General features: G+C 37.6%; 2 protein-coding genes and 1 long non-coding RNA gene across 9 annotated transcripts in view; all 3 read right to left on the bottom strand.

Annotated features, from left to right (window-relative positions):
- Nucleotides 1–1,448: 1,448 nt before the first annotated feature.
- On the bottom strand, nucleotides 1,449–1,809 carry LOC129753575 (uncharacterized). Its single transcript, XR_008738950.1, has 2 exons — nucleotides 1,711–1,809; nucleotides 1,449–1,647 (listed from the first exon to the last, which is right to left on the bottom strand). It is a non-coding gene; the product is annotated as an uncharacterized LOC129753575 (long non-coding RNA).
- A 4,833-nt stretch (nucleotides 1,810–6,642) lies between these two features.
- On the bottom strand, nucleotides 6,643–11,799 carry LOC129755996 (uncharacterized). 7 transcript variants are annotated; one of them, XR_008739370.1, is made up of 4 exons: nucleotides 11,488–11,799; nucleotides 11,100–11,429; nucleotides 7,068–11,043; nucleotides 6,643–7,003 (listed from the first exon to the last, which is right to left on the bottom strand). XR_008739370.1 is itself a non-coding variant. In XM_055752744.1 (3 exons), exon 3 carries the CDS (start codon nucleotides 9,791–9,793, stop codon nucleotides 8,888–8,890), a length of 906 nt encoding a protein of 301 aa, XP_055608719.1. In that variant the 5' UTR covers nucleotides 9,794–11,043; nucleotides 11,100–11,429; nucleotides 11,488–11,799; the 3' UTR covers nucleotides 6,643–8,887. The 7 variants fall into 7 exon arrangements, 5 of the variants coding, with proteins under 5 accessions (XP_055608719.1, XP_055608757.1, XP_055608750.1 ...); XR_008739371.1 differs by having other exon boundaries at nucleotides 7,118–11,043; XM_055752744.1 differs by having other exon boundaries at nucleotides 6,643–11,043.
- Nucleotides 11,800–16,891: 5,092 nt separating this feature from the next.
- Nucleotides 16,892–26,045, bottom strand: part of LOC129755986 (putative inositol monophosphatase 3) — a 190,549-nt gene continuing 181,395 nt past the window's right edge. Inside the window, exons 2-4 of the mRNA XM_055752734.1 lie at nucleotides 18,208–18,356; nucleotides 17,914–18,031; nucleotides 16,892–17,793 (exon numbers count right to left, since the gene is read on the bottom strand). Of these exons, the coding sequence (XP_055608709.1) occupies nucleotides 17,534–17,793; nucleotides 17,914–18,031; nucleotides 18,208–18,356 (527 nt within the window). The 3' untranslated portion in view covers nucleotides 16,892–17,533. The remainder of the gene's footprint in view (nucleotides 17,794–17,913; nucleotides 18,032–18,207; nucleotides 18,357–26,045) is intronic.

The raw sequence follows: 26,045 nt of genomic DNA, 5'->3' as shown, positions 1-26,045 counted from the left end.
GTTTAACTGAAAAGCGGTTAGCGTGTAGAAAACCGTCAGATTTTATACTGATTTGACAGATCGCACAAATTTCGTAGTTATGAGTGTGCAGTCCAATTTTTTGAGATGCGAATGGTGTTATTTCCTATAATAGATTATTCACCGTACACAACTCCTTTTTTTCACTTCTCATATACGATTTGTTACATTTTAACGACAACATAATTGAATTCGACCAGCATATAAAGTATCAAAGACGCATTTATCGCATCAAAAACCTTCGTCATGCCAAATTCGTTAATTCTCAGGCTATGGAAAAATGTGTTTTCAATAATGTAGATTGTTTTTTGTTTTGTCTGGGATTTCAACGCTCGTAATTAATTCAATCTCAATGAATACTAAGAATAATAATATTTCATTCCGATGACTTCATGTTTTGTCATCTCTTGCAAAATAATGATTTGAAGATTGATTCAAGAATTTACTTCTTAACTTTTCAATGAAATTAGTGAGTAAGAGTGAATTTTTTAACTGTGTTTACTGCTCCGGCTAGCCTACCGCACGGAAGGCTACCGTCGCGCGATTAGAAATTTTCCCAGTAACCGCAATATTCAAAACAGATAGTGGCATCTAAGGGCACGCTGGAGACAAAAAAAACGAACCGCACCCGACGAAAGTACAACGATCTAACTTTGTAAAATTTTTTCCGTCAACAAACGTTATACAGTTTTAGAAAAAATCACTTCACTCGTTTTTATTACAGCCCTCAAGGTATCAAAAATTCAAATTGCACCGTTCAATCGTTTTTTAAAACATGAAAAGTCTCATTAAAACCGACATTTTTCGTTTTTTCTTATATTGTGGAGCTCTGGAAATTTTCTGCCAGAAAAAAACACGTCTAACCGATTCGACCGCAGCCTACTCCGTGTAAGTTCGTTTTTGTTTTTTTTGTTAAACTTTGTATGTTTGTCTGAAGACTTTTAAAATTGTTATCCATGATTATATTTATTTATGTGCCATCACTGTGGCCTCCAGCAATGTTTTTCAGCTCCCCAACAATGCTGGCTGTAATCCCGAATAGCAAAACATTGTGAAAAAACCATGAATTTCATTTTCACACTACCATGGATCTTATGGTTGACACTATAAATATCATGGTACAAGAAACCTTGAATGAACTGTCAAATTCATGGTTTTTGACATTGAAATTTATGGTTCTGGCAAAATTTACCATAAAAAAAGGGGGTTGTTAAGCAACTTAACAATGAAAAAATCGACTTTTTCCATGCATTTCAAAACACAAAATGATAAAGTTTATGGTTATTTCAGCTTCCATTTTTTAATAAGAGAATCGTGATATTCATTTTACTTTCATTGTTTTAAGGGTGAAAAAAATTATTCATGGTTTTTTCATGGTGTTATTGTTTTGCTTATCTTGCATAATTTGATTAAATAAAAAAAAATTCATATTCTTAATTATATTTATTTATTCATGAATCTTCCATTTCATTCACGTTACACTTTTCACGTTCACGAATGTTTCTGAGGGAATTAATTCCACCACAAGCCTACACTCCACTACTGCAATTCGAATATAGGCACTTTCCAGCTGACATCCGGATCTGCCTCCAGCTGGATTTTGTAGCGACTCATTTTCCAAAACCTCGCCTGAAAAAAATTTAACATAAGATTCAAGGAAGTTAAATTGATTATCTGATATTTAAAACTTACCATATATTAACGTTTACCGTAGCGAGCTCTTCGGATAAATTTTGGTTTGTTTTTGAAACAGCGAACACGCGCGCAACAAAAATGAAAAGAATCAATTTGACAGCAAATGGTACACGCTCATTTCAAAATCCCACTTACTGGATTAGACATACAGTGAATTATTATGTTTCTACCGTAGTATTCACAGTTATTGTCATAGTCATGGTGATTTCACCATTTTATACAAATTTTACTTCTAAAAAAAATCTTAATTTTACATTGACATTCATTGTTAGAATGAATATCGTTGTTTTATTATTGTATCCACATAATCTTGGCTATTCGGGATTTCTTCTCCTGCTATACCATGATTTTGAAGAATCTTAGCAATTTTTCCTATTATACCTGCAATCAACGTTTCATGGTCTTGTTTCATTACAGTTTGTGTTTTAATTTCGTGTCTAAATCTATCAGCTTCCGAAGTGCGATGATTGTTGTTAATTTTTTTGCTAATTTGTTCTCCCTCTTCTTCTTCAAGCCTCCTTTTTTTCAAAAAATCTCTTTTTGACATACCTAATAAACTAGCTACTCCTGCTTCTTCTTCTTCCATCTCTTTTGTTTTTGTTTTTCTATTATTTGTTAACTGTTTATTTTGTTTCTGTAAATTGGTTTTTGTGTTTGTTGTAGATTCGTTCATTTTTCTGAAGTTCGTTGATCGCCCTTGATTTCCACTAACTCCCAGATAGCAATTGTTCTACTAGACCGCCTTCTATGACAGTTAACTGTCTTTGTATTTGTAAGCGTTACCTCATCATCTGAAATCTGTCACACATACTACTACTCCTAATGTTGTTCATTTGTGTGATATGCAATCAAGATGAACCATTCTCCTATGCAACATTGAATGTTCATCTGGTTCATGTTTTTTCCTGCAAACGCTGCTGAAAATTTTAGTTCTTCGCAAGCATGGCTGCCGAACGCTACAACTGGAGCCTTCTCGGATTTCTCATAAATCAGGTTAGTAAATCAATCTTATTAATCAGTTAGTATTAACTTTCCTGTTTGTAACCTTTTTGTCTTTTCGTCATGCACAGGATTTCATCACAAAAGCCCTTCCTATCCTCCCTCCCAATGAGGAACGCCTGGATGATTCGCAGCGCACCGGATTTTGCATTCATCGACTTCCCAGGGCGCTCGGGATGCCTTACGGATTGGACTATTGAGAAGCGGAGGATCTACGGAGTCCCCATCCATTGGAAGAGTACGCAACGGAGGCCGTGGAAGTGCAAAATTTCGTCGGAATTACCGGTGCTACAAGTGCAGTCGTCGGAAAAGCTCTACCCACCGATCGATTGTTAGTTGTGTTATTGTGTTATGAGTGAAAAGTTGATTATTATGGTGAAAATAAACGAAAATCTTCAAATTTAAGGAATCTCATTTTTATTTCTTTTGTCTGAAAGTTGCATAGGCGGCAATACAGGTTTTGCGTTCACACACACATGTACACGTGGTCGTCGTTCACATACACATGCACACATGCAAAATGGTCATTTTGAAACGGGAAAATTCATCCCAAGTAGAATCGGCTGGGCCATTTTCGACTTGGCTGGCTGCAGAAGTTCTAGTAGAATTCTACTAGAATTGCTACTAGAATTCTAGTAGCCCTAGTAGAATAATTATTAAGCGGGCTAATACCCGCTTAACAAAATAAATGCTTGGAATGCTTGAAAGAATGCTTGGATTTCAAGCATTCTTCAAGCATTCCTCCCATTGAATTCAAGCATTAAATGGCCCAACCGATTCTACTTGAAAAGGTTTTCCCGGTTCAGAATGACAGCTCTCGTTGACATCTGTCATGGTTTGATAGTATTGGTGGGTTAGTGCGTCAAAAATTGAATGCATATGTGTGTGTGCTTGCTAGGGTAGGCATGGCTAGGATGTTTCAAATCCAAATATAATACAAAAAAACTTTGAAAAATTATTTGCAATTTTTATTTTTCTTCTTAATTGGAGTATATTTGGGCTTTAAAAACAACAGAATTTTAAATTTTTCTCTTCTAATATCACAGTATTACACATTATTACATTTTGCCTAATCATTGTGCAATCCTAATTTCTTCCTCCACGAGTTTTAATAACTGTTCAAGCATGAGGAAACGGCTCCATTGAGCAGCTGAACTGTCAATTTTCCAAGGTTTTGAATGGGTTTTGTTCCAGTTGTAGCAGAACCTTTCATTTCGAGAAAACGCTTGGGCGCGAACATTGCAGCAGCAGCCGGTACCACAGATCCTATTTCTTCCCACAGTAATTTGATGCACCACTTGAATTTCGGCATCCGGATCCTCCTCCATCTCTGATCGGCTATTCTGACCAAGAGGGTAGTTGTTATTTGCTGTCACCTGAAATTTAGTAAAAATGTTTAAAGCTTATATCGGCAGTAATCGTTCAAATCTTACCATTTAGTTTTTCAGCTCTCGTGGAAAAGACTGCCACCATCCAAAACTGCAGCAAAATGGCCGTTGAGAAAAATAATTTTTCCAGGCTTGCTTGGATCACAATACACACAACCAAAAAGTCGTTGAAATCTGTATTGTACAGGCGAGCGATTTTATTTTTTGTGTACTACGCATATGATTGCATTTGTATGTGTGCAATCGGTGCAATCAGCTGGCTTGACAGATGCACTTTAAGTGTTGAGACCTCATTTTTTTGAATATAACGGTACTTTACGCTGTGAATAATTGGCTCAAGACTTTATGACAGGAAGGGGGTACCTGAGCAAAGGTTTCAGGTAGAGCGGGGAAGTCTTCCCCAAGTAACAATTTTGGTTTTATACTAACCGGCTAGCTCGCTATGAAACTGCGTTATAAAACAACGTCAAGTCATATAAACTGCATTAAAACATTTATAAAACACTTGTCAGTGTAAAAAGGCCCACCTACAGGAGGTTCTGAAGAACGCATTTCAAGTATCTTATACAACCTCGGAGGTTTCGTCAAGAGCTGATGCAAGATGTCAAATTTTTGTTTGAGTGGATAATTTTTTGCGTGAATATTTGTTGGATTCAGACCATTTTTTTGGATGGGAAATAAAAATCACTACTTATCTTATCGACGACCAAAACTGAAGAGAGATTTTATTGTACCATCTTTAAACATTACATCTTTTCGCGCCTTAAATTACATTAAACAATGAACAGTACGAAAACTGGCAACATTATGGTTTAATATAAAACGGTAAACCTCATTGTATACCTCTAGGCGTTTCTTATTTTAGAGTGACCAATATGGATGAGATTCATCATACCGGCCACCTAAAACAATTGTTTTAATATTAGCAACCCTAACTTTGTTTTGAAACAGATTTAAGCTAGCAAACTGAACACACGAAAACATCAAATCGAACACTGATTTAAAACTATTCCTAGCGGGACATTTTCAGGATATTCCACGGCTGATGGGCTTGGGTATCATTGCTTCGGAACAGGTATGTACGCACTAACATCGGAGACACTGGAATTTGGATCGGAACAGGGGTCTGGATAGACGGCACCTGCGTCATGTTCCTTTGTACTCCGGGTATTGACCAAAGGGGGATCAGTAAACGGCACACTTCCTTCGATGAACGGATGAACGAATGAAGGGAGTGCTGACCGGACAGTCAGCACGGCAGGTCCCCGAATGGCTGATATTGGATCATCAGTGCCATCCATTCGGGGCGTTTAGCTGACCGGAAACGGTAACACAGTATGGGAAACAGTGGGTCCAGATCGTCTATGAACAGGAACTTGGTCAAGCGGTGGCCTACGATCGGGAAAGGTTGGGTCGTTGTGGGAACGGTTCTGGAACAAAACGGCAAGTCGAATAGGGTTGATGCACTTATCGCGATGTAAGGTTCGATTGTAGAACAGGACTCTTAACGCAGCGCAGTTGAAGAATTCCTGGCGAAAATTTTTCTACATCCTGGTCACGGCACCAAATGTTGGATTCAGACCATTTTTTTGGATGGGAAATAAAAATCACTACTTATCTTATCGACGACCAAAACTGAAGAGAGATTTTATTGTACCATCTTTAAACATTACATCTTTTCGCGCCTTAAATTACATTAAACAATGAACAGTACGAAAACTGGCAACATTATGGTTTAATATAAAACGGTAAACCTCATTGTATACCTCTAGGCGTTTCTTATTTTAGAGTGACCAATATGGATGAGATTCATCAATATTTATTTTTGAACAGCGGTTTTTAAATCGATTTCGTTGAGAAAAATATTCTGACTGAATAACCTACAACATAAAATGTGTATATGTGAAATCGATAAATTTACTTGGCAATTTGTTCGTTTTTTTGCTTAACGACTGGAAAAAATATTGCGCTTCCAAATTTATCGATTGATTTTTCGAGATACAACTAAATAAAACGTGGGCCCCTTAGATTTTATAAAATAAAAGATCTGAATTTGAAAAATTTTAGTCATATAATTTTTTTTACATTTGGATAACCGGATTCATCACCCCTACGTCAGTATTTTTCATAAATTTTGTAGGCAAAGTAGCTTTTCGTCAAGTATCTCATTTTAAATAACTTTTTGGTGAAAATATATTCGATGAGAAAATATTTCAAGGTATCAATTGTCCAATGGCGATTCATTAAAATACCCATTTACCTTGGAGAAAACATTTATAAGTCCAGTTAAGAGTAACTGGACTTATAAATGTTTTCTCCAAGGTAAATGGGTATTTTAATGAATCGCCATTGGACAATTGATACCTTGAAATATTTTCTCATCGAATATATTTTCACCAAAAAGTTATTTAAAATGAGTTGCAACTTATGATCAAATGAACTGTTCCCGGAACTTTTTCAGAGTCCAGTGCAAAATAACAAAACATAAAACATAACAATTTTATTCTTACGATTCTTTCAAATAACATTAGACACTTTTTAAAACTAATTTATTATTTGCCTCACTTCTTTTTCTTGTACATTTATGTCACGGATTGTTAATTTATCACATTTAATTAAACATCACAGAAACGGCCGAAGATTTCAGTTGAATAACTTTCGGTAGATGCTTCCGGCTCCACTTGCCACGGGTACCCCATTTAGCAATTCCGCCAGCCAACGGAATTGAACAGGCGGCTCTGGTGGCGGTGCTGTATGAAAAACCATCCTTCGGAACCGGCAATTTGATAAAGATGAACTCCCGGGAATGAGGGAATGGTTGTATGTCCGGGACAGAACCGCCGAATTGAGGACGACCAGTTTATTCAAGAGATTCACTGGCTTCATAACTCCGAATATATGACCTACCGGAATGGTTAAAAAGGGTATTTTAATCAATATCTTGATAATGAAATCCTAAAAATTTACTCTCTGATGGTAACAAACGGATGAAAAAACAACAAACTTCTTGTTCTTACCATTCGTACTGCCGTAAACAAACTTTTGACATTTCGTTTGGTTTTGGAATAGTTATTCTTGCATAAGCTTTTTATACGACCAAATGGCTTTGAAATTTTTGACGTCTCAAATTGATCGGATGTAGGTTGTATAGCAAGGTTTTGTAAGTGTTGTATATCTGTCTTGTAGACCCAAATAAAAATTAAAACTAGAACTCATGCTGAATTTATGTTGAGTTTTATAACAAGGTTGTATGTGGTTGTATTATGGTTCTGTAGCTATCCTTAGGCCAATTTATATAGAGTTCTTCACGAAATATGTTACACAACCTAAACCGCATTTTCAATCCCATTAAAAAACCTACGTTTTATTTAATAAAACCTTGAGGAGTTTAAAATGTTGCTTGGGTTCGGCCGATGACATCCCAGATAGCAATTGTTCTACTAGACCGCCTTCTATGACAGTTAACTGTCTTTGTATTTGTAAGCGTTACCTCATCATCTGAAATCTGTCACACATACTACTACTCCTAATGTTGTTCATTTGTGTGATATGCAATCAAGATGAACCATTCTCCTATGCAACATTGAATGTTCATCTGGTTCATGTTTTTTCCTGCAAACGCTGCTGAAAATTTTAGTTCTTCGCAAGCATGGCTGCCGAACGCTACAACTGGAGCCTTCTCGGATTTCTCATAAATCAGGTTAGTAAATCAATCTTATTAATCAGCTAGTATTAACTTTCCTGTTTGTAACCTTTTTGTCTTTTCGTCATGCACAGGATTTCATCACAAAAGCCCTTCCTATCCTCCCTCCCAATGAGGAACGCCTGGATGATTCGCAGCGCACCGGATTTTGCATTCATCGACTTCCCAGGGCGCTCGGGATGCCTTACGGATTGGACTATTGAGAAGCGGAGGATCTACGGAGTCCCCATCCATTGGAAGAGTACGCAACGGAGGCCGTGGAAGTGCAAAATTTCGTCGGAATTACCGGTGCTACAAGTGCAGTCGTCGGAAAAGCTCTACCCACCGATCGATTGTTAGTTGTGTTATTGTGTTATGAGTGAAAAGTTGATTATTATGGTGAAAATAAACGAAAATCTTCAAATTTAAGGAATCTCATTTTTATTTCTTTTGTCTGAAAGTTGCATAGGCGGCAATACAGGTTTTGCGTTCACACACACATGTACACGTGGTCGTCGTTCACATACACATGCACACATGCAAAATGGTCATTTTGAAACGGGAAAATTCATCCCAAGTAGAATCGGCTGGGCCATTTTCGACTTGGCTGGCTGCAGAAGTTCTAGTAGAATTCTACTAGAATTGCTACTAGAATTCTAGTAGCCCTAGTAGAATAATTATTAAGCGGGATAGTGAGTGCGATGCGATGCGAATTGGCGGAAAATTTACGGACGCAGCCTACGCGAACTCGAGCGGCGGAACAAATTGACATCTGCTTCGCCGCGTTGAGTATGTCAGGTTTAAGCGATTCCCATACATTTTCATCAAATGTGGTTCACCGCATTGAATCGCATTCACCGCATCGCATCGCATCGTATTCACTATGGCCGATGACATAGTGAGTGCGATGCGATGCGAATTAGCGGAAAAATTACGGACGCAGCCTACGCGAACTCAAGCGGCGGAACAAATTGACATCTGCTTCGCCGCGTTGAGTATGTCAGGTTTAAGCGATTCACATACATTTTCATCAAATGTGGTTCACCGCATTGAACCGCATTCACCGCATCGCATCGCATCGTATTCACTATGTCATCGGCCTATGTCATCGGCCTTCTACGTTTCTAAGTGCATCAAATTGATTGATAGTTGGAATGTTTAATAACTCTCTCGCCTCTTGGTACGTCACATTTCGTCTCGCCATAATCGCTAGTGTTTCCGATTCCTTCTTGCGCTGGGGACAGGACCGGTCCGTGGTAATGTGGCCCTCTTTTTTACAGTGAAAGCAATATGATATCTTTGGACATGGCTCGTGTCCATCATTCGCTTCGTCAGTGCAGTTATTACATCTAAGTACGGAACTTTGGCAGTTTTTGGATAGATGGTTGTACCTAAGACACTTAAAACATATAATAGGACGTGGTATGAATGGTTCGACTCGATTTATCACAGAAAACAATCTTACATACCTTGGCAACATATTACTTCTGAACACGATACCTACTCGGTTGGTTGGGATCCTTTCCTCGTTATATCTCCTTGTCATTCTAAACACTGATTCCACTTTGACATCACAAATCACATTTTCAAAAATTTCATTCGGATTCAGTTCTAAAGGAATATCGGAAATAACTCCCGTTACAGTAACAAACTTTTTGGGGATGTACGATTTGTATCCTTTTATGAGTAAACTCTGACAGTCAGCTAATCTGTTGGCATCCTTCATGTTCCCAACATAAACGGTAGCTTTATTACGTCCGGTCTTTTTTATGTCATCGATACATTTGTCGAAGCCTAATTGATTCAATAGAATTCCAATTTGAAGCCTATTTATATATTTTCTTCTTTTTAGGTCTGTGTTCTCTACAATGACTCTGTATGGTCTACTATCTGTTTCGCAGTAATTGAATTTCTGGTATATTTTTCTCATCGGTTCTATTTCTGGTTCGTTTTGACTTACTTGATTGGGTTGATTATGTTGATCATTCATGTTTTTAATGATATCTACCATCTCTTGGTCGTCCGGAGTATGAACTGGTTTGAGGTTATCATTTTTATTTGTAGCCGCTGCCCCCTCGGGGGCAGCTTAGTTTATGCTCATTCCACTCAATACACACTATATTTTAACAGCACGGTAATAAATTAAAGACGAACAAGTTGGTAGTACGGATCAAAATAGGTTAATTTTAAAATAAATAGCACAATCACAGCTTAATCCTACTAAAATTGGCAACACACGTTTATTCGGTTTAAAATCGCTGAGTCAAGTCTCCCAGTGAGTGCGATGCGATGCGAATTGGCGGAAAATTTACAGACGCAGCCTATGCGAACTCGAGCGGCGGAACAAATTGACATCTCCTTCACCGCATTGAGTATGGCCGATGACATAGTGAGTGCGATGCGATGCGAAACGGCGAATGCGATTCAATGCGGCGAACCACATTTGATGAAAATGTATGTGAATCGCTTAAACCTGACCTGACTCAACGCGGCGAAGCAGATGTCAATTTGTTCCGCCACTCGAGTTCGCATTGGCCGCGTTCGCCAATTCGCATCGCATCGCTCTTACTATGTCATCGGCCTATGTCAGGTTTAAGCGATTCACATACACGCTCGGCCATGTTGAACCATTAATGTTTGAATAATAACCATAATGGCAGTTTTGTGGATCAAGTCGTTTTATGAGTTTTCACTGAAAACTCATAAAATGGGATTTAACGGAGAACTTGCATTATGGTTATTTTTCAAACATGCTCTCGCAGACAATAATGGTTGAAAAACAACCTTTTTTTCAGAAAAAAAGGGAACCAGATTCAATCTTTAAGGAGGCTAACAAAAGTTTTTCAATTAAATTTGAATCTAAACGCAAAATCTGAGTTACCAAATTTATTAGTTACTTCGTAGTATTACGTATTAGTATAAGAAACATTATTTATTCCTGTAATACATGATTAAGATCCAAAATTAAGATCCAGTCGAATGGAGTCTTTCGTATCCGGCTCGCTCTGAGATCCCTACTAGGAAAAGTTTCGACGAAAATGTGCATCGGTGATTTTCACTACAGAAATTCAGACTTCCTGTGCACCATGCAGGCCGATCCGGAAACCGGCAACCCATCAAAGCTCGCTTCGTACTCGCCTCTACGTTGTAAATTTTCTGGAACAGCTCTTCCCAATGTATTATGCTACGTTACTGCCGATTCATGGAAAAGATCCAAGTTTAATAAAGCTGACGCCTATCAGCTTTATCGAGACGGATTATCTGGAATTTAGAACGGGGTTTTATTTTGAGACCAAAACTGATTAACTGGCAATTACCTAAGCACTTGCACAAATTTCCTGTAATACACCTCTAAGCGCATAATGTCAAGGATCCGACAGTCTAATTTTCGTTTGTGGTGCTCTCCGTTGCCATCGGTATATTGATCGGAACCCTGTAGATAGATCCCTCCTCGATTTGACTCCTGCTGGGCTGTAGGTGTAGACCAAACATTGAAAAGTTCCCAACGTTTTTGATGAGCCTTGCGGAGCAGCTTTTTTCCACTGCTGGGCGAACCAATGTTTTAGCAGCCAGTGTTTATTTTGTTCTCGGGGATTATTTCCTGTTACCACACGGTTTGTATTGCGATTTGAATGAGAATGTTTGACCTAGATGTTTGAAACGGATATTAGAGGTTATGATATCAGCATTAATTTTATTCCATACCGGTATTACATTTGCTCCGCCGGATCTGAAGGCTTCTCAGACTTACTCCTCAATTCCTCGATTTTGAACTTGTTCGGAATCAGATATAAAAGAAGGAAAATAGTAAAGCCCGAATATTTTAGCTCTTAAATTTACAAAACATTATCGAAAAGTTTAGAAAACAACAACACAGAATCTTTTTCCCTTTCGAGTTCAACCGTTTACTGCGATTTCGATTGGAACTCAAGAAATGGGTAAAATTCAACAATTGATTATGGATGAAAAATAAAAATTTCAGAAGTTCTTCAAGAAAAACCATAAAACGGTTCAAAAAAAGGCAGAAATGGTTAGAAAAAAATGAGCTTGTACATTTTCATCAAATGTGGTTCACCGCATTGAATCGCATTCACCGCATCGCATCGCATCGTATTCACTATGTCATCGGCCTAAGGCCGATGACATAGTGAGTGCGATGCGATGCGAATTGGCGGAAAATTTACGGACGCAGCCTACGCGAACTCGTGCGGCGGAACAAATTGACATGTGCTTCGCCGCGTTGAGTATGTCAGGTTTAAGCGATTCACATACATTTTCACCAAATGTGGTTCACCGCATTGAATCGCATTCACCGCATCGCATCGCATCGTATTCACTATGTCATCGGCCTAACGCTATAGGTAATCGTCCAAATTCAATTTCACCATTTATGTATGTTTTACGTTAATCGTTAACACCAAACAATCACTCTACCTGATACAGTCACTTTCTACGAAGAAGTAAATGTTTGATTTTAATAATTGTTTTTGTAAGGTTTGACGTAATAGTTACATTAACAGAGATACCCAAGCAACCAGAATTCCCTTAAAAAGGTTCCATAGAAGCTTAATCAGCTCTCGTTTGTGTCTGAAGAGAATGCTAATCAGCCCAAAATTTAAGTTCTTAAAGCTACTTTCAAGTTCGTTTAGGTGGCTGTAGAGAACGCTATTCAGCTTCTAAGAGAATGTCAAGAAACTTCTACGCGCCGAAAAAAAAATCCGAGTGACAGATTGCTCTGACAACCACATGTCAGATTGCTAGGTTGCCGGTCTATCATGGTCTATCTCATTGATTTTTATTATATTGTTTTGATTACAAAAGCTGCTTACACGCCTAGAGAATTGAACCGCTGCTCTCTAGGTTGCAATGAAACTCATCAGCCTCTCGACCAATCCATCAATAGCTAATTGCCACTGTAATGATTAGTATTTAAACTTAATGTCATTTGAGATGATTGAGTGGGTTGGTCAATAGAAGGTACCTTATTTCGTTCAAAGGACTTTCAGTACACAATATGAATCAAAACAAAAATTCGCATCATCAAAATTTATTCGAATATCTTATTTAACATTTATAAGAAAAATTCGAAAAAATCTTGAATTCCATTTGTAAATATCAGTACAGATATAAACAAAACAAATACCATGACAAAAAATTGACAGACATTTTTGACATGTCGCTTAGAATTCAAATAGGTTCTTTAAAACACCTTCAAGTATCTTAATGGTGCGCCTTAGAATGTTACGCGAACGTTATCGACCTTCTTGAAAAACATTTATGACATGTCGCTTAGAATTCCGATATAGGTTCTTTAAAACACCTTCAAGTATCTTAATGGTGCGCTTTAGAATGTTACGCGAACGTTATCGACCTTCTTGAAAAACATTTTTGACATGTCGCTTAGATTTCCCATATAGGTTCTTTAAAACACCTTCAAGTATCATAATGGTGCGTTTTGGAATGTTACGCGAACGTTATCGACCTTCTTGAAAGAAGTTCCATTGAAAGCGCCTAGAAGTTCTGTTATCGATAGTTTAACCTTTCAAAGGGCGATGGAAGTTCCTGAGTAACTTTTACGCGACAAGAGTCACCTGAAGTTCCCGTAAAACATTTTTTCAGCCAAATGTGAACTTCGGAGTTCCATCTTTAAGTAAAAACGCGACTTTTGGTTGCTTGGGTAATCATCAATCCAAGGTGGGTATATATTCAGGAGGTGTTCCCGAATAACGAATTCCCGATTCAGCCATTTTGGCTATGTAGGCTATGCAACTATGCGGAACTCATGAAGTTTGTTTACCAACAAACCACAGAAAAGCTGAGCAAAAAATAAACAAACTCATTGAGAGCCCCGCTCACTCCTCGCCTACTTACTGTGAAAGTCGGAGAACCTAGTGTATCTAAGAACCTTGCATCAATCTAGGAAACCGTTGATGTATCGTAGAAACCGTTAGATGTAGTTTTTTGGTATGCGGGACGACTTCTACCGCACAGCACAGGAATAATTGCAGGAAGAGTTAGCACAGCGACAATCCGACCGCCGACTGAATCCAAACATCCAGAGCACTTGGCGAAAATGAAATGGCGAAAACTAAACAAAAACATGCTCTCTGTCTGACACACACGCTGCATGTGTGTTAGTGTGGTAGAAATGAATCCTGCTTTCGAGCTGGATCGGTTTCGACTAGTTTCGATCAATTTCAACTTGCTCCGTTGAACAACGACCAGACCTGTTTCGACCAAAACATGAGCCCCTTGAACAACGAACACTTGACAGAAACTAGTCGAAACCAATCGCTACTTACGATTGAACGCAGCTACTATACACGGTAAACAAAGTTACTCTGTTCTGTATTAAAATCCATACAGATTCGAGAAAAGTGTCTCCACTTAGTTTTATGTTTGGGCGCTTTACACAGAGCGTGAGCAAAAAGCTTTTACACATTCGAAAGCTTTCAGCCAGTTAGTCAATTCTGTATATTTTGACATGGGGATGCCCATGCATTTTCAAGATTTCTTCAAAAAAGTGAAAGTTGAGGAAATTTCTCAAAAAAAAAACATTTTTATTTTCCGTAGCAACAAAATCTTTATTTTCAATTAAACATACCGGTCATTCAAATGGAGGATTGATGGTTGTCAAATTCAATGACAAAAAGGATACGGATTCCTAGACGACCACTTCCGGTACTGGTTCACGTCTTCGTGCAAGCCAATCTCGAGGGAGCGAGGAGGGAATCGAGGCTGTAAGCAAAATTTATGTCAATCTTTTATAATTATTTTGCAATGTGAAAAACTATTTATGTACAGTGAAAAACTAGGATTTTAAAAATAAAATGTTTGGAAATTAATTTCAGCGCTACAGTTATATTAGAAAATGAAGAAGACATTGGAGAAATCTTCGTCAGATTCGAATCTTTAATTTTTTCTGACCTTAAAATGAAAATTGGCCACTAAAGTTTTTCGAGATACCATTTTGAACAGTTTGACGATCTCACCTGAATAGCTCGGCTGTTCCCTCAACTTTACAGAATCAAGTTTAGTGGTCGAAACCAGCTCAAAAGGCTTCTTTCCATTTTTCCTCATTGTTTTGTCATGGTTTTTATAGGAAAAAATAAAGCACTGATGTACCTTGCTTCGGAAGTGCCATGATGAGTAAGTAGCTGGAAATGTTGTTATGAATGTTATCGTTTCTAAATTCAGCTCATCTTCGGAAGCATTTTTTCGCAACGTTTCAAGACGATTATCCCAGCAATGACCCGAAACAAAAAATTTCATTAAAATCACATTTTTAATAGGCTAACCAAGCAGCTAACCCTGAGCGGGAATAGACTTCTCATGTCAATTTTAGTTCAAAATCCGGGGATGCCAGGCACAGAACAATTTCCGGTTCAACTGGAGGCAGGAGTTCCGTGATTTTTGCGTTTTATTTTTGAAGTGGTTGGACATTCCTGAAAATAAATGAAGTTGATAATAAATCGAATAGGAAAACTAAGACACAATGGACTTACTCATTTTGGCGGAACCAATTGATATACTTCCGGCGGAAGTTTCACGAGTCATAATTTTTTGTTCCAGCTCGTTTCTCAGCTTTTTTTTCGGTATCCGTACCTGCACCTTGTCTTCTCCTTCCTTTTCTTGCGAGCGCGCATTCTCGGCATTGGTTTTCTTCTGCAAGAATCCCCAATGTACTTGATCGGATTTCATCGGATCACGGGCGTTTGCCTCCCTTAAAATCAAACAATTACGTAAAAAAATCAAGTTAAATGGAGAAAAACGTACCTTTTACGAGTTTTAATGTTGATTCAAACGCAAAAATAGCGAAAAATTAAAACTTTCATAACAAACGCAGTCAAATCTAATATCTTTTTATGCTTTGACATCTCCTTTCAAAGCTTTCCAACAACAACAAACTTTTTATACAGAGCTGAATAATCGAGTTTTAGTTTACTTCTGCATATTGTCGTCCCAAAACTACCCAAAACTGAATTCGGGATATACAAATTTTGAGCAACAATCCATTAGTTATTATGAATGTGTAATCGCAATTCATTTTATGAATAACTCAATTTTTCCGTGTACAAACATTTTTCACGCGAACTCAAACGATTGCTGCACGCTCTTTTATTTAAACTCAAAATTAAGTAGTTTTGGTTCAAAACATCACTTCGATGGCTTGCCTCAACTTTGAGTTTGACTGGGCAATAGCAAAACTAAGTTCTGATAGGCATACTCAATACTAAGTTCGGCAGCCGAACTCGAATTTATCCTTTTTTTTCGAGGGTAGCTGATTTTCAAGGAATTAAAGGATGATTAAAATTTGTTGTACCCGGATGTTGCTGTTCCGGTACATTGCATTGCAATTACAGAGCGGTGGAAAGTTTTGACATTCCCGGTCAAAGAAAACTTCCGGATGTTACTTCCCACGGGAAGTAAACTACATCCGGAAGTTTCCGGATATTCCAAGCCGCTCACCATATGATGACAATGACGGACAGAATTTTACGCTGACACGGTGAACATGCATTTCATTATGAAGTTCCTTCATAGTCTTCCGGTAATTGTTCCGGAACGACAAAATTTTGCGACGTGTTCGTTGGTTGCTGTTCCGGTTCGGACTGAAATCGCTAAGTGTTTTCAGTCCAACAAAGAGAGTTCGATTTGTAGAAGTTGTACTTTCAATCCGCATTAGTCAGCCTTTTGTCTATGCAAGTTTGTCCTCAAGTAGGTTAACCGTTTGTCTGTGACAACTGTCAAAACTTTTATCTATCCAAAACCACATGTTAAAACTTGTAACCGCTTTTATTTTTCGCTCTTAAATAAATAAGTTTTTCCTTTGTAAAAACCCGAGTTTTGTCTGCATAACCGAAAAACTCTGTACGATTTTTAGTTCATAAGGTCGAACTCAGCTTTGATCCCTTGCCGAAGGAAAAAAAAGGGATCAATTTTGATCCATCGCAAGGAGGAAAAAGGGTACTTAACTTTAAGTTCATAGAATCGAACTATGTTTTGAACCTCGGTCATACTTAATTTTGAGTTAAAAAAAAAGAGCGTGTGGCGAAAACAGCAACAGCAACCAAAAAAACCATCTCCACCCCGGCTGGGCTGGGAGGATGGTTTGTACAAAATATTTCGATCCCGACCGATTTTACTCCCACCGTTTGGGGGCTCATTCAAACAGTGCCATACACTATGCAAATCGTGTTTACAGCGACAAAATTTCACCAAATTCCATCGCATTTGTACAAATGTTGTGTAGTCTGTGGCCCGCTTTATGCATTACTTATTTGACGATGCTTGGCTTGTACTTTTTTGTGATATTTGAATAACGTAGCCTTTGTGTAACCTATGTCTATCGGTTTATTAGTTTTCATTTTAACTAAAAAAACAATTCTAGTTTGAAACAAAAAACTTTTTTTTTTTTCTTTGAAGTTAACGAGAGGAACTTGATCACAAATCATTACTATAGACTATGGGCGATGGGCGCGCTTGCAATCCCGGTATACGATTTCTCGTGTGTTAAACAGAGAAAGCAATAGCCTTCACTCCAATTTCACTCCGATTAGCTGTCATTCTTATGGAAATCTGTGTAAGAGTAAAGAGCAAGCTTTATTCTTTTTAGCAGGCCCAATCCCAATACCAAAGATCTATGCTTTCATTACAATTGTTACAACACGCATATTCGAGTTATTTACAAAAATGCTCCCAAATCGATGGAAGGTCTGAGTAGTACTCAGTCGACGATTTTTGCTGTAGCTCAGTTCGAGAAAACGTGTTGATCGATTATTTTTCGAATGTACAATTCATGCACGACGTTGGCAGCAGCCGCAAGCAATCCGTTGTCATTCACGAACGCGTCCCGATCGTTGTATGTTATTTCCTGATTCTTCAGGTCTGTCATCCTACCTCCCACGGCATTGAGGATCGCATTCCCAGCGCAAATATCCCATTTTTTTATGGCTGTTGAATGAATGTATGCTGTGGCATTGTTGTGGAGTACCTGGAGCACCTTGTAACCTGTGTTTTACCAAGCAGAAGAAGTAAAATAAATAACACACACAATTACCATCTGAGAGTTCCTGTCGAGATTTTTGGCAAACTACCCGCTATGCTTAATAGCAACGGGTGGGTACCCACCTGCCCCTCCTGCTGGAATGATGTACGAGTTCTCTCCAAACACTTCCTTGGCAATGCTTTTCACCTGACCGCTATGCGAACGGGATACAATAACAACGGGGTGTTTTACATCTTCATCCTGAGGGGAAAAATAATAAGAAAAACACCACATCTCTAATCCGTGTCTAATAAGCTGCAGCGCCTGTTTGTTAAATATATATTTTCCGCCCACCGGTGCCACGATAGGCGTGTATCGCCATGAATTTTCGTTCATTGGTTCCACATATATAATATGGGTAACCTACAATACTTAACCTTTTTCAAATCATTCAACGGTTCTGATACTGCCTTGCCAACCCAGGCCCAAACCGTTTTCTTGTTGAACGGATTGTGAATAACTCCAATGACTGGAACGCCTTTGATTGCCACGCAAACCATTGTTGTAACATATTGGAATAGGGTTTCTGAAATTACGAAATATTGGTATTATCAAGACATTTTATGAAGTAAATTAACTTTTAACGCTCTCTTCTTCCACCTGTACTGTAAGAATTATTCCAGTTTTCAATGACCAAAATAAATAAATATCAGATTATGTACGAGGAGCTATGACCCCTCACGGGTTAAATTCTTGTAAATCGGAAAAAATAGGTTTTTGCATTACATCTGGCTTATCCCATACGAAATCCGTTTTGCTTCAACTTGGAATATTAACATGATGCTCCGAAACCTATCTGTCCCTAGGGAAGAATGCCACGATGTGGTAAATTCCTGGCAAAAAAATCCTATCTGTCCGGATACGTTTCAAACGATTTCCGATTGTAGTGGAGAATGGAACCATCAGAACGTTGAACCCAACAAACATTTTTTGCTGAACAACCGCTGTAACATTGTTTAGTTCTAATTTTAAATCAGCTATCTTGCTGAAAGAAGGCAACCCAAATTCAGAGAGAAGCTGCTGTTCAGCCCTTAAACATCGATATCTGGAGAAATTAATCAGCGAAGATGACATGAAACCACATGAAACGTCAATTGACGGATCAACAAAAAAAAAACAAAAAGAATGTTGACCGATGTATGTCCGATGTTCGCCAGCTAATTTTCCCCTCCCGTGTTATTTTTTCTTCATTTGAACTTGTCTCGAACTTTGAACCTACGACTTGTTGGTCTCATGCCGCAGAAGGCAGAACCAACCATGCATTCTGCGAAGGAACAGAAAAGTGTCGCTCTTAAGCGACCAAAATATTTCTCAACCAAGATCAATTTCATATGAAGAAATTGAAATTGCTATATACGAGAATTAAAATGTAAATTTCCCAGCAAGGCCATTTTATCATGCAAAATGAGAAATTTCGAATCATTAGACGATTCACAAGATAATTATTTTGATTCGTCATGAATAACAAAAAGTTTGATATTGCTGAAAGACGTTTTCGAAGCTACTCTTGTACAGCTGACGGCTGTCAAATTTGAAGGTGTCAAAATTGGTTGGACAAAGGCTGAACGAGTTATTCTTCAGAGCAAACGCACCAATACGGGAGTATACGCGGCCCGATTTTGCTCATTTCAGCGGACAGCGGAAACTGAACTGAACTGAATGTCAACAAATTCTACATGCTGAACGTAGTTTGTTCACTCAGCATTAAACGGTCGAATTTTTTTCAGTGCATGTTTGCTCTCGCCCCTATCTTGTGAGCAAATTTGGTGATTTTGTCGGTCCCGACGGCAACGGCCCTATTTTACTCACCATCATACTAACCCCCGGTGCGGTATCAAAGTGATTAAACTCGTGAGCATTTTCACTTTGCTCGCGATTGCTGCGGATGCCCTCAGCCAATTTCCCCCTACTTTCTATTGGCTGAAATAAAACTCCTTATACGCTGAAACAGCGCTGAAATATTTCTTTCTTCAGCAAGAAAGCTTAAACAGCAAACTCACCTCAAAACAGCATACGATCAAAGAATTGGCGTTTTTAATCAGCAAAAATGTTTGTTGGGAATGCGATTGTCCTTTGCAGATTCCCGAAGACTTTTCATGGTGGCCGTTCGGATGAACCTCCAGCGGATGGTTTTTCCGGTTTCAAACAATTTTACGTGGAATCGGAATCTTGTTTCGTAAGTGCAATAAATAATTGGAATTAAGCTTAAAAGAAAAATAATTTAGCTTTGTTTTTCAGGTTTCACTATTTCTGTACCCGCATAAATCAGTATTATATAGTGACTATTCCCATTATCTTCTTCCCAAGACAACAAAAAGATTACTTATATAGTTTTGGATTATTAAAGTAAGATAAGGCTTATCATTTTTTCATGACATGGAATCGTTTGGACGCACTTTACGAAACATCGAACGGGTCGTTAAGTAGAGTTACCATTCAATTTTTTTGCTTTTTTCTACTCAATCTTCAACGAGTTGATCATACGTGTTATCGTTGTCTTACACAGTAAATGAAAATTACCGAGTTCGGTAATTTTTTTACCGAAATCCTAACATGTGTAAATCGTTAAACTGTTCGGTAATTTTTCCGGTAAAAAATAAACGAACATCGGTAAATCGACTCTTCATTTACCGATGTTCGTTTATTTTTTACCGAAAAAATTACCGAACAGTTTAACGATTTACACATGTTAGGATTTCGGTAAAAAAATTACCGAACTCGGTAATTTTCGTTTACTGTGTATGATCCGCTCATAAAAAGATGACGTTACAACTTATCGTCCACCAACAATGAAAAGATTCAACCCCATGGTGAGGTTTTATACATTTTTTTAAATTTCAATTAATTTTCCGGAAACAAATATTGCGGAAATTGCACCTATTTAGACTCCTGTGCAAATAATTTCCACGCAGAAATATTTTCGCACTGACGCACACATAGACAACCCGTGTCAGTTTTTCAAATCAGCCGTTGCTCGTTTCTGATTTTCGAATCACATTTCCCAACGGCATAATCGTTATTGTTTTGGCGAAAATTATTATGAAATGCGAACCAAGGAGTTTAATAACGAAAATTGACCGATCAACAAATGAAAAGAAACGAACAGAAAACAGAATACATTCTGTACATTCGGGTATAGGAATGTAAGTGGAACAAATAAATTATGCATTATTCCGTTTTCCGAATTACTGAAAAGTTATCCAAAAATTTATGGATTCACTGACAATTTTTACTGACACACCAGTCGCGATGTAAAGAATATCGATATGTGTCATTGTCTATGTATAGGTCTGTGAGCAGATTTTACTGCGCGCAAATTTTTTGCACGGGAGTCTAAATAGGTGCAATCTGCGCAGTTTGTTGAAGGCGACAACGGTGCGTATGGAAGTTGATTTTTTGGTAGAAATAAGGGGCTGTCCACATACCACGTGGACAACTTAGGGGGGGGGGAGGGGGTTATCGAAATGTCCACGCTTGTCCACGGAGAGGGGGGTGTGCGGGTTCGGAGTTTGGCATCCAAGAATCGCCCGATGGTCCACAGCTAGTACGTACTCACCTGATGCTGATATTCTCCACCGTGGTCCAATTTACAATGAAGCGTAATGTGACTGATACTTTCCAACGGCACCAAGCGAGATAGTATGTGTAAGGTCGGAGCCAATATAGAGGCTGTCTCTTCGTTATTATACCAGTTGCATACAAGACTACCTTGTATCAAAGTCCCACATCGCACATCCCCCTTCTTCTCCGGAGAAAAAAAAATCGAGGAAAAATACGAAAAAAAAACAGGCGCTATTAAAAAAATAGGTTGGTCAACTCATCTCCAGTACTAAATAATTAAACCAATGATTTTCAGAAGACCCATTTTGTAAAAAAATCTTTCCAATATTAATATATAGCGTTGTGTAGTTTTGCTCATTCCATTCATTTTTGCAAATGTTTTTTCAAACAGTTGTGTTTAAAACATGGGACATTTTTTTACCATCCCGAAGTTGATATACTGGTTGACACTAAAATTTAATCATTTCATCAATAAGAATTTGTTTAAATTAATAACTCATTCCAAGGTCTATCTGTACTCAAAAACAAATATTAACGACTATATACAACTTTTAAAATTAAACCATGCTCAAATTTATGTCTTTTCCTGCATAGAAAACATTTTATATCATTGTTTTCGAACGTGAAAGGTACATTGAGACAAGATACATAAACCTCCATAATGAATTTTACTTTTTTGGTGATGATATCAGTTTGTGATGAAATTCGCTTCAAAAATGAATACAAATATTTCCTCGATATTGTTTTAATGAGTTTAACTTTAAATGTCTTTCAAGTGGTAATTTTTAACGATTTTCATAAATTTATATTTTGACTCTTTTGTGTTTATATGGCTGTTGGGCACGCGGGTGTTCATCGAAGCAATCCAGCTAGACGTACAGACAATGGTCGCGCTCGCAATCAAGGCATACTTTTGTCTCATGTGTGAAAGTGACAAACCAATAACCTTCACTACACTTTTATTAAAATCTGCTGTCTCATGTAGGCAAACTGTGCAAGGAGGCGCAGACACCAGATACCCAGACTGACCACTGAAGGCTGATTTTGGCGCTTGTTCCGCAGCGCTATCTACGGGTTATCGTGAAACTAACGGCCACATACACAAACGGAAAAATCTTACACAAACATAACTTATTTTGTGTGCATATTGAAACGCCCTTGATATATCACACACACATTTGCATTGTGCTGTTTGTTTTCTTTACATCTAGCGATGAACACGGTCGTTTTTGGTTACCTACTTTTGATAGAAAAAAGAACCATTTATGAATTAGAGCGCATAACCAAATGTGGTTAGAATTCAACCATAGACGTTGTTCCATCTTAACGAAACGTTTGAATTTCTTTCGAAATATATGATGAATTGGTGGTTTGATATTAGGAAACTCACTTGAAACGACGTGTAAAGAAATTCATAACTCAATATCGCTCAATTAATATAAATTCAATTAACACTTGCAATATATTGCACGACGCTTTGTTTGATGTTTGAGTTCATCAGTAAACTTTTAGGAGTTGCCTTCATTTACGACTAAAATCATGCTTTTTCAACGATTTAAGTTGGATGAGTATTGATGATTGTCCGCTACACTTCCTGATTTCGTTGTGGTTGAAAAATAATCATTTTCTGAAATCTCCGATGTGGTGGAAAATCACACATTCTCGATTCACAAGAAGAACTGCGGAAATAAAAGGCTGCCTTGGCTGCCTAACAATTGCTTAATTTGTGAAGATCACTTTCATCTGCAAGATTTCGTTAACCCCCGGAACCTCCGTCAAGAGTAAATTCAAGTATCCCAATAAATATTGTAACGACACAAAAAAAAATCCAATGATTGTATATTGCAAATAAATAAAACAAAAGTAAAGGTGATGTTTACAAAATTTGAAAAGCAATGTGTAGTATACAGAAAAAACTAATGAAAAACGCAACTACGAAATATATTATCAAGTCACTATCTACAACGAAAAATCGCTGTCAGATTTTTATTCAATTTTTTCTCGAATAAATCCTGAAACTTTCCTTTCGATGAAAAACTTAGTCACATTCGAGAAATGTCTGCTTTTCAAAATATCGAACTAATTTTGGATATCAAATGAGCCCTTTTACCGCCCTCTGGACGAGGCGTTTTTGAAACAATATTTGGACTCCGAGATGATGCATCTTGTGAACATTTTCCCGCAAATTTAGTACAATTTTTAACAAAGTGCGTTGGTTGAAATATAATGAATATTGACAAACAATCTCAACCATCCGAGTCTGTTTAATGAGAACAGCTTAGCTTTTCCTGATCTGTTGTTCAGTTATTTTTCTTTTTAGTTAAATTTCGAACCATTTTCATTTTTGAATATCGCATGTGTAATTGGTTTTATCAATGGGTATAAAAAAATGATCGTGAATTCGTCACATTAAAATCAAAACATTAAATGAATTCACTCACACAGCCATACGATATTTGACATTCCATGCAACGACAAGAAAATAAAAATGACCTTCGTTTGCATCAAGATAGTAATGTTCTTTTACCATTCAAAATTCGTTTTGGTGATGTGGAAAAGCATTGAATTCGATAAATAAGTTTAGTTACAGCGAAATTATTGCTATTTGCTGGGTAGCGGTTAAGTAACCTTATTCAAAATTATAGTATTTTGAAGAATGGATTCATTTTGTAAACTAATTAATTTCAGTCTGTGGTATTAACAAAACTTCGAATCAAATAAATGTTCTAAATTCAGTGGATATTTGCCCTTGTTTTACAACAATTTTTTTTTTCAGAATTAAAGATATTCAAGTTGACATTTCTCACGCACACTTGCTCTCGTGTGCGGATTTAGATGGAAAAATAGTCAAAAAAAAAGTTCGCTTTTAAGTTAATTTTCTCCAAGTCCAGAATAATGCCAAAAAGGCCATTACTGTTGTTTTTGGCATTTCTCACGCACACTTGTTGGGTGTGTACAAATGAGCAGCAAAAAAAAAAACCGGGCGACAAACACGGTCGTTTCTAAGATTATTTTTCCATAAATTTATATTTTTAAGTGAAACAATCAGTACTCTATCACGAGCACTTCCAGCGGCAAATATAATTAGATAGCTTATCAATACATTTTTCACATTTATTATTCTGTTTTTTTTTCTTCTGAAATTGTCTAAACAAGTTCTAATCAATCCAATGGTAATGTCAATAAGTTATTTCACTCCTCAAATCTATCTACAGGTATGAGCTAAAAACAGTTAAGATAAATTGGAATTCAAGTTTTTAAGAAGTTATATGTAGTTGATTTTTTTTGTCATAGTAAATTATAAATCAACCATTCAGATTAAGACGAACAATTCAGAATTCGATTAGTTATTTATTATGTACATTATAATTGTCATACTGTCACTCTGCCGGATAAATTTCGAAATAAAAACTTAATACTAAAAATTGCCTCTCAACTAAGGACCGGTATAACCTAGCTGTAATGAATAATGGATTAATATAATGTTTACGAAAAAAAAATTAAATTAAATATTTGATGAATGAATATGGAATGAACACTAGCGTTTGTATTTTTTCATCTAAATCAATCAACAATCATTGTTTGAACAATATTCATCTCTTATTATGATACAGAAAAAAAGAGTAAACAATTTAACATTGAAGACAAAAACCAAATAGAAAATATTTTAGATAGAATTCCAAATACTAATAGGTGATTCAATCAAAACAGTTCTCATTTGGCTTGTAAATTATCAAGTGTATTTTCTTTTCTTGATGAGGCACAATGGTTTCACGATGCCCCGTCAGATGGCGTATGATTCTGGGCGATTTGTAGTTGTATGGGCTCAACCGCCACTGATCAGTCTGGGTATCTGGTGTCTGCGAAGGAGGCCCAACACGAATATAACGTTGCTATGCAATCATGATCGTTGGGTCAAGCGCATCTCTGGCATGAACAGATATCATCATACACCCATAGAAGAGGTTGCAAAAATCCAATGCCTATTTAGCACATCTCTATGCCGATAATGCGCTGAAATGTGCACTGTGCCGAAGATGATATGTTTGAAAAACCGTAACTGGCATAAGGACTCGGCTCCCAACTAAAATGATGCATTACCATTACATTCAAGCGAAACAAGAAAAACATTTTATGGGATTTCGTTCCTATTGGATAATTCATCCCAGAAACAAGAAAATAAAAATGTAAACCACAGCTCCCGTAGGGAGAATCGAACTCAAATCACCAATCATATGACTTTGCCAGACCGTCATCTTAACCAGTGTACTATTTGAGCTTCATGCAGGAAGAGGGATATTTGTCATAGGCATTCTGCCACCGATCAATCACAAAAGAAACGCACGACAGTGGCTTCCCGGCGTTTGGCCTCCTTTCAAGGTGTTCATTTGTCTTGCGATGGAAACGGGAAAGGGAACGGGAGTGGAGGAAACGGGAAACCCATTGAATGAGAACTGTGCTTTGCTTACTGCCTGCTATTACATACACACGCTACATATACACAGCTGCTAAAGCCGGGCAGCTTGGCCGGTGCTTGTTTGCCGGTGAATTGAAGGAATATATTCTTGTTGCTTTTGCTACATACACACGCACAGCTTAGCCGTGGTTGTTTGCCGGCGAATTGAATTGAAGGAATGTTTTTTTTTGTTGTTGC

Source organism: Uranotaenia lowii, chromosome 1 (assembly GCF_029784155.1).
Source record: "Uranotaenia lowii strain MFRU-FL chromosome 1, ASM2978415v1, whole genome shotgun sequence".
NCBI classification, from domain to species: domain Eukaryota; kingdom Metazoa; phylum Arthropoda; class Insecta; order Diptera; family Culicidae; genus Uranotaenia; species Uranotaenia lowii.
The sequence above is the reverse complement of the archived record's forward strand: the minus strand, read 5'-3'. Positions and strand labels throughout refer to the sequence as shown.

What these genes read in the sequence shown, in the direction of transcription:
- LOC129755996 (XM_055752753.1), bottom strand. Translation starts at nt 9,793, where the DNA reads ATGGTAGATATCATTAAAAACATGAATGATCAACATAATCAACCCAAT.